General features: G+C 39.7%; 1 protein-coding gene across 1 annotated transcript in view; it reads right to left on the minus strand.

Annotated features, from left to right (window-relative positions):
- The window catches only part of LOC130218902 (band 4.1-like protein 3), a 42,730-nt gene that overhangs the window by 13,213 nt on the left and 19,517 nt on the right, over window positions 1-10,000 (minus strand). The window contains exons 9-11 of the mRNA XM_056451221.1: window positions 6,363-6,515; window positions 5,587-5,684; window positions 4,909-5,084 (exon numbers count right to left, since the gene is read on the minus strand). Coding sequence (XP_056307196.1) covers window positions 4,909-5,084; window positions 5,587-5,684; window positions 6,363-6,515 — 427 coding nt within the window. The remainder of the gene's footprint in view (window positions 1-4,908; window positions 5,085-5,586; window positions 5,685-6,362; window positions 6,516-10,000) is intronic.

The raw sequence follows: 10,000 nt of genomic DNA on the forward strand, positions 1-10,000 counted from the left end.
TGATGATGATGTGATGATGATAATGATGTGATGATGATGTAATAATGATGATGTGATGACGATGGTAATGATGTGATGATGATGGTGATGATGTGATGATGATAATGACGTGATGATGATGTAATGATGATGATGATGATGATGAAGGTGATGATAATGATGTGATGATGATAATGACGTGATGATGATGTAATGATGATGATGTGATGATGATGATGATAATGACGTGATGATGATGTAATGATGATGATGATGATGTGATGATGATGATGACGTGATGATGATGTAATGATGATGATGTAATGATGATGATGATGATGTGATGATGATAATGACGTGATAATGATGTAATGATGATAATGATGATTCAGACTCTTGTAATACTGTGATCAAACACTCAACAATTAATTTAGTAAGAAAATGAGACACTTTCATAGGCCTAAAGATGAATATATTATAAATGATTCTTAATATAAAACTAAAGAAGAATATGAAAATATTCTATGAAAAAAATATGAAAAAAGAATGGAAGAGCGATATTTCCTATTTATCAGGAACATTTATTACAGCACCGACAGCCACAGCGGAATCAGCTCAGGCCTCTGAAGCAGAAGCAGACGGAGCACCAGCGCATGCTAAACACACGCGGCTGCATGCACACACTCACTCACACACGCACACACACACTCACTCACTTGCTCGAGATCAATCTATCAGGGTGAAACAAGCAGACGGGGGTCTCCTGCATCTACAGGGTTTGACAGAGAGAAGCGTCTCTACCTGTTGATCTAGTGCCATTTACATTGACTGTCGCTGTGTTGACTGGTGTATTCCGCTGAGCTGAGGAGATTCACACACACACACACACACACACACACACACACACACACACACACACACACACACACACACACACACACACACACGTCAGACTAGATCACATGCACAAATTCAGAGTGACCCTAAAGCAGTGGTGTCAAACTCCTGGAGTTCCAGGAGCTCTGTGCAGTTTAGTTCCAGCCCTGCTTCAACACACTCACCTGAAGGCATCAAACAAGCCTAAAGCCCTCCAGTAGTTTGGTCAGGTGTGTTTAATTAAGGTTGGAGATAAACTGTGCAGAGCTGAGTCTGACACCTTTGTCCTAAAGCGTCTGTTCACCGCAGTCTGATTCATCTGTTCTGCAGGATCTGCACCATATTTCAGGTTTCTGCAGCTGTTTACATCTATTCCATCTATATATTTAGATTTTTATGTGCATTTTAAAATATTGCATGAAGTCGGCATGAAAAAGAAGTTAAGATTAAGCATGATTTCATTCTTTGGGACCTGACTGGATCATTGGAAGATGAGTGTTGCTAACAAAATAAAAGCAGATGTCTTACAAATGGACGAAAGCTGGGCAGAAAAGAGACATGCTATGATAGCTGCGCCCAATAGGACTGATTCATTCATTCATTTACTTCTTGGCTTAGTCCCTTTATTCATCTGGGCTCACCACAGTGGAATGAACCACCAACAATTTCAGCATATGTTTTACCCAGCAGATGCCCTACTCATCACTGGGAAACACCCATACACTCCTATGTAGCACTCGGAGGAAACCCACGCCAACACGGGGAGAACATGCAAACTCCACACAGAAACACCAACTGACTCGAACCAGCGACCTTCTTGCAGTGAGGCGACAGCGCTACCCACTGCGCCACTGTGCCTCCATCATAAGACTGATGGACCCGTCATAAATAACTGATAGCCCCTCCTTAAATTAACAATTGCTCCACCCTAAAATAATGATATCCCCGCCCCAAAATTTCTGACAGCTCCGCCCTAAAAGAATGATAGCCTGGCCCAAAGGACTGATAGCGTTGATCCAAAAACTGATAACTTCACCCTAAAGGACTGATAGCTCCACCCAAAAACTAAGATAGCCCCACTCTAAAGAGCTGATAGCCCCGCCCTAATGAACTCATAACTCCGGCCCAAAAGACTGAAAACTATGTTTGTGTGTGTGATTGAGTGTATGTGTATCTGTGTGTGTGTGCATGTGTGTATCTGTGTGTGTGTGCATGTGTGGGCGTGCATGTGTTGGTGTGTGTGCATCTGTGGGCATGTGTGTGTGTGTGTGTGTGATTGAGTATTTGTGCATATGCATGCATGCATATGTGTGCTTGAGTGTGCGTGTGTGTACGTGCGTGTGTATGCATGCGTGCATATGTGTGCATGCGTGTGTTTGTCTGTGTGTACGTGTATGTAGGTGTGTGTATGTGTGCATGTTTGTGTGTGTGTGTGTGTGTGTGAGCATGTGTTTGTGTGCGTAAGTGTATGTGTGTTAATGCAATCTGAGACCGCCAGATTTACGCTGCAACACAACAAAATTCTCCAATTAGAGCAGGAGCAGGATGGGGAACAGAGGTGTACAAGCGCCTCAGGGGCCCAGATTACAGGTTAATGACAGTCGGCGCAGATAAATCCCTGTCCTGCCATGAGCCGCGCGTCTGTCTGAACAATACTGACAGCGGAAGAGGAAATACAACTGCAAACAAGGAAACAGACGTCTGCTAATGACTGATACTGAGGATGAGGAGAACAAACACAGCAGCCTAGCAGATGACGGACACACAAACACAGACTCGAGGAGGACAACACACACACACACACAACAGATAAACAGACGAACAAGACAAACAACAGACAAACCAACAGGCAATCAGACAAACAAAAGATGAACATTAGACCAATGAACAACAAACAAACAGCAGGTGACCATACAAACAACAGACAAAGAGACATACACACAGAAACACAACAGATAAACAAAAGACAGACCAACAGACAAACATCAGATGAACAACAGACAAACAAACAAACAACAGATGGTCAACAGATGAACAAGAGACAAACAACAGACAAAACCACCAGACAAACAAACAACAGATGAATTACAGACAAACAAGCAGACAAAACCACTAAATAAACAACAAATGAAGAACAGACGAACATCAGACGAACAACAGACAAAACCACCAGCAAACAACAGACAAACAAAACATAAACAACAGATGAACAGGACACAAACAACAGACAAAACTACCAGACAAACAACAGACAAAACCACCAGACAAACAACAAATGAAGAGGATACAGACAACAGACAAAAGATAAACAACAGATGAACAGGACACAAACAACAGACAAAACAACAGACAAAAGATAAACAACAGATGAATAGGACACAAACAACAGACAAAACTACCAGACAAACAACAGACAAAACCACCAGACAAACAAACAACAGACAAACAAACAACAAACAAAAGATAAACAACATATGAAGAGGACACAAACAACAGACAAAACCACCAAACAAACAAACAACAGACAAAACCACCAGACAAACAAATAACAGACAAACAAACAACAGACAAAACCACCAGACAAACAACAGACAAAACCACCAGACAAACAAACAACAGACAAACAAACAACATATTAAGAGGACACAAACAACAGACAAAACCACCAAACAAACAAACAACAGACAAAACCACCAGACAAACAAATAACAGACAAACAAACAACAGACAAAACCACCAGACAAACAACAGACAAAACCACCAGACAAACAAACAACAGACAAACAAACAACAGACAAAAGATAAACAACAGATGAATAGGACACAAACAACAGACAAAACTACCAGACAAGCAACAGACAAAACCACCAGAAAAACAAACAACAGACAAACAAACAACAAACAAAAGATAAACAACATATTAAGAGGACACAAACAACAGACAAAACCACCAAACAAACAAACAAACAACAGACAAAACCACCAGACAAACAAACAACAGACAAACAACAGACAAAACCACCAGACAAACAAACAACAGACAAACAAACAACAGACAAAACCACCAGACAAACAACAGACAAAACCACCAGACAAACAAACAACAGACAAACAAACAACAGACAAAAGATAAACAACAGATGAATAGGACACAAACAACAGACAAAACTACCAGACAAACAACAGACAAACAACAGACAAAACCACCAGACAAACAAACAACAGACAAACAAACAACAGACAAAACCACCAGACAAACAAGCAACAGACAAACAAACAACAGACAAAAGATAAACAACAGATGAATAGGACACAAACAACAGACAAAACTACCAGACAAACAACAGACAAACAACAGACAAACAAACAACAGACAAACAAACAACAAACAAAAGATAAACAACAAATGAAGAGGACACAAACAACAGACAAAACTTCCAGACAAACAATAGACAAAACCACCAAACAAACAAACAACAGACAAAACCACCAAACAAACAAACAACAGACAAAACCACCAGACAAACAAACAACAGACAAAACCACCAAACAAACAAACAACAGACAAAACCACCAGACAAACAAACAACAGACAAACCCACCAGCAAACAAACAACAAACAAAAGATAAACAACAGATGAACAGGACACAAACAACAGACAAAACTACCAGACAAACAACAGACAAAACCACCAGAAAAACAAACAACAGACAAAACTACCAGACAAACAAACAACAGACAAACAAACAACAAACAAAAGATAAACAACATATGAAGAGGACACAAACAACAGACAAAACTACCAGACAAACAAAAGAGGAACAACAGACAAACAGCAGACAAACAAACAACAGATAGTCAACAGACCAATAACAGATGAACAAAAGACAAACATCAGACGAACAACAGACAAAACCACTAAACACACAAACAACAGTCGAACTACAGACAAACAACAGACCAACATCAGGTCAGCAACAGACCAACATTTAGGACACACATACAGACAGACAGACAGACACACTGATAGATAGAGAAATAGACAGACAAACCTCCGTCTAGACTGCGGGACATGGTGTATCGTTTGCTGGAGGAGCGCTGGAAGTATGGTGCTGGCCGGACGATCTGTGAGCTGGCACGTCTGGTCTGAGCCTGCGTCCGGCCGCTGTAGCGGAACTTAGAGCCCAGAGTCAGGAACTTCTTAGGGGGAGTTTCAGGCAGCACCAACCTGCAGACACCAGGAGAACCATCAGTAGAGGCCATGCACTGTAATAAACTGCTATCTTACTGCAATCTCTTGTGTAGCTCAGCTCGATATGGTGATAATACCATACACTGTCATAAAAGACAGTCATTAGGTGATCACAACAAGAAAACTGGAGACCCTCACCACAGAGTTCTGTCTTGTTACTAGTCCAAATATCTGAAAACTCCTGAATCAAGAAGCAATTTATAGACAAGCAAAACTATTGTCCTGTTTTCAGAAAAAATGAGTCGAAATGAGGTGAGTTTTTCATTAAAACAAGTCCAATAATCTGAGAATGGCGTGAGTCTAATAATCTCGCTTTCATTTTGACATGAGATTATTTCACTTATTCATGTGATTCAATAAACGATTTTACACAGTATTTTTAAAATGATCAGGATATTAAGCATGTTTATTACCACAATATATTGAATACTGATGTGTGTGTGTGTGTGTGTGTGTGTGTGGATGGCGTGACGCTCACCTGAAAAATGTGTGATGTTCCACACACACCTTCCACAGTCTCTTGGCCGCTCTGTGGTTTGGGAGTTTAAAGCCAATTGTGCTTTCAAACTGCTCAAACTAAAGACAAAACACAGCTGATCAGTTTAGAAACACGACGTACACACAGAAACAGGCGGAAGAGTATAGAAAATACTTTCTTTGCAGTCTATGAAAAGTTTAATCAATGTTTTATTAAGCTGACCAGCAGGTGTCGCTATGGTTTTAAATGCTTGTTTTATTTATTCATTCATTTTCCTTCGGCTTAGTCCCTTATCTATCAGGGGTTGCCACAGTGGAATGAACCACCAACTATTCCAGCATATGTTTTGGCACAGCAGATGCCCTTCCAGCTGCAACCCAGTACTGGGAAACACCCATATACATTCATTCACACACACACACACACACTCTTACACTATAAGCCAGTACATACACTATGGCCAGTTTAGTTGATCAGTTCCCCTATAGCGCATGTGTTTGGACTGTAGGGGAAACCGGAGCACCCGGAGGAAACCCACACCAACACGGGGAGAACATGCAAACTCCACACAGAAACACACACTGACCCAGCTGAGACTCGAACCAGCAACTGTGAGGCCACAGTGCTAACCACTGAGCCACCGTGCTACTTTAACTCATCATATGACCCATAATCATTAATGCATTCAGATGAATTCTAGCAAACGTTCAGTTTTAATTAGATTTCTATGCAGCGTTTAGTAAATGCGAGTCGTGTACAGCAGATGGCGCTCTCACCTCTCCGGGGCGGATCTTGATGTAGAAGTTATTGCGTTTGTAGGAGATCTTCAGCACTTTGGGCCAGGCGAATCTGTTGATGCGGAGTCTGTCTCTGTAGATGAGGAGGCCTGACGAACACACGCCCAGCATGATCTCCACCCCCTCAGAGTCCTGGCAAACCATTAAATTACAGAGCCGCCAATCAGCATCTCAGTATCATGCACAAACCAATCACATTAACACACTGCTGGTGCGCTCTGAACCAGAACTATCGACAGGGCCAGACAGAATATGCAGAGGTTCTTTTGCAAATTTCAGGGCTGTGTTGAAAATCTGTGGAGGCTAATGCAAGTTTTTTTTTTTTTGCATTTACACAGTTTGACCAGCAGGTGTCACTAGTATGTGGTGTTTTGAACTCTTCAGTAAAGTATTTGGCCAAGCAGTTGTACTGTTTTGAAGCATTGGAAAGCTTCAATTCTTCCTATCCTACTTTAAATCAGAATTTTGTCAAAAATATGCCGATTCTAATGCATGTTTTACTGAGAGATTTTTTTTGCATTTACAGAGTTTTGACCAGCTGCTGGGACCAGTATGTGGAGTTTCGAACTCTTTCGAACTCTGAATTATTTTGCCAAGCAATTAGCTCGATTGTTTCGAAGCTTTGAAAAACTTTGATTCTCCCATTATTACTTTACATCGGAAGTTTGATAAAAATCGATTGATTTTAATGTATAATTTGTTCCATTTACACAGTTTTGACCAGCAGGTGTCGCTAGTACATTCATCCATTCATTCATTTACCTTTGGTGTAGTCTCTTATCTATCAGGGGTCGCCACAGAGGAATGAACTATTCCAGCATATGTTTTACACTGCGGATGCCCTTCCAGCTGCAACCCAGTACTGGGAAACATCCATACATACACTACGACCAATTTAGTTGATCAGTTCCCCTATAGCGCATGTGTTTGGACTGTGGGGGAAACCGGAGCACCCGGAGGAAACCCACACCAACAGGGTGAGAACATGCAAACTCCACACAGAAACACACACTGATTCAGCTGGGACTAGAACCAGTGACCCTCTTCAGACACCATGTCATCCCCATCACTAATCGAAAAGCTTCAAATCTACATCATAGGTCTCAAACTCAATTCCTGAAGAGTCGCAGCTCTGCACAGTTGTGCTCCAACCCTATCAAACACAGCTGATTCATATAACTGAGCTGTTCAAAAGAGTCATGAACTCCTTCATTAGCTGGATCAGCTGTGCTTAGTCAGAGATGGAGCAAAACTGTACAGAGCTGCGGCTCTTCAGGAATTGAGTTTGAGACCCATGATCTACAGATTCTATTGCATGTTTTGTTGTATTTACAGAGTTTTCACCAGCAGGTGTCGCTAAAACGTGTTTTTTTAAATGGTTCAGTGAATCAATTGTGAAGTGTTCACTGAAGTTACAAATTACAACAATACAATTACATGTGAAGTAATTATTTAGTTTTAAAGCTTTGAAAAACGTTGCTTCTCTCATCACTACTTTATTTATTTATTATAATTATTTTGTTCAGGGGTTTCACCTTTATTAGACAGGACAGTAGAGAGTATTGACAGGAAAGCATGGGGAGCAGAGAGAGGGGAAGGATCAGCATAGGACAGCGAGGCGGAATTGAACTCGGGTCACCGTGAGCACCGAAGTGCATGTGTTGACGCAGTAACCACTACACCACTGGCGCTGATTTTATGTGGAGTTGTTTAGAAAGTACAGTAACAAAATACACAAGAAATCAAAATTTACATTTGTATTTAAGGTTTACAATGCAAACTCAATAGAGCCTTTCACAAGCCTGTTATGACACGTTTAACCGTCATCAGCATCTTAAATCCTTGAAAGTTTTTAATATTTAGATTTTTTTAAACGTATGAACATTTATATGTATTTACGTATGTAGCATATCATCTTCGCTTGAAATTACAAAAACCAAATTACCACTTGTACCAGGCATTACTAATGCAGCGTCTATGGGACAGGACAGTACATTTGACGTTATTCTCTCCTCTGGTGGCCATCATCAGTCTCACACATTATTTTCCTTTTTCTGTAAGTCTTTATAACTTCATTGTGGAGTTTTTCTGTCATTATTTCAGCAAATAAGACACTAAAAAAAGCATTTGTTGTATTCTCCTATTCATTGTGCTCTAAGTTTCTGCTACTGAGAAACCCAGAAATGTGAAAAGGGTCCATTACATCCACTTGCTTGGTAAACAGAGAAAGTGCTATAATATATGTACTAAAAGATGGAAAATATGACATTACCAACTGTTTTGTACATAAATCACATTATGAAATAATATTAGTCTACTGAAATTATTATAAAAACTGAATAAATATATATTTACACACATTTACTTAAGTATATAAACAGATTGAATGATGGGCTCAAACATATATCGCTCTCTGAAGGGCCACGAAAATAATTATGACCGCCATATTGAAGTGTTTACCAAACTAAAGTGATCAAAACTGCACTGTAAAGAATGCTTCTCTAGTGCAAACATCTAAAAAATCTTAAATCAAGACACATTTTCTAGACAAGCACAAAATATAGTCTTGTTTTGAGAAATAATGAGTCAAGATGAAGAGAGTTTTTCATTAAAACAAGCAAATATTCTGTCAATGGGGCTTCATTTTGACTCTATTTCTAAGACAATATTTTATTTTTTGTCTAGAAATGTTTCTTGATTTAATCACTTTTAGATATTTGGACTGGAAACAAGACAAAACTCTAAGAGAAGCATTTCTGCAGTGTAATAACAGAATGTTCAGTTTTGCGTGAACTGACCCTTTCAGCTATTAGCTTAAACAGCTCAGAACAGAAGAGATATAGATCTATATTAGAGCTGATCAGGTGTTTTGTGTGTCATTATCTCTATTCATCATTACTGGGATCTAAAGAGTCTCTTCACTCCAGCACGGCTACAGTCATCTGCTATGAAAATACATTTGATTGCATTGGGAATCAAGAGGGATTGTGGGAGAAACGGGTATTTTCAGCACGGCTACTGTAGGAAACTGGGTCACGAACATGATGAAGACTACTAGAGGAAAACTGTGAGAATCTCATCAAGAAATACAAGTACAAATAACAGCAAAGATTGAGCTGTAAAATCAATATGGAGAAGCTCAGATCAGCACACTGCAAAACACGAGCTCTTACTGACAGTTTGAGTTTCTAGTCTAAATATCTAAAGATTCTTAAAACAAGAAGTATTTGATATAGACAAGAATAAAATATTGTCTTGCTTTCAGAAATATTGAGTCAGAATTAAGTGAGAAAACAAGCAAAATAACCCAACAAGATCATTTCTTACCTCAATGTCAGATTATTTAGCTTGTTTTAAGCAAAAACTCTCTTCATTTTGACTCAGTATTTCTGAAATTAAAACAATATTCTTTACTTGTCTAGAAAATGCTTCTTGATTTAGGAATATTTTGATATTTAGACCTCAGACAAGTCCTAAACTCAAAGTAAGAAAAGCATTTTTTTGCAGTGAAGTGCTATCATGTGTGATTATTGTGTCCTATGTGAGACCTGGACCCCCGGGTGTGGATGGAGAACGGGTTCTGCCCTCCCGTGAGCTTATACTGTGTTAAATGAGCA

Source organism: Danio aesculapii, chromosome 24 (genome assembly GCF_903798145.1).
Source record: "Danio aesculapii chromosome 24, fDanAes4.1, whole genome shotgun sequence".
Lineage (NCBI taxonomy): Eukaryota > Metazoa > Chordata > Actinopteri > Cypriniformes > Danionidae > Danio > Danio aesculapii.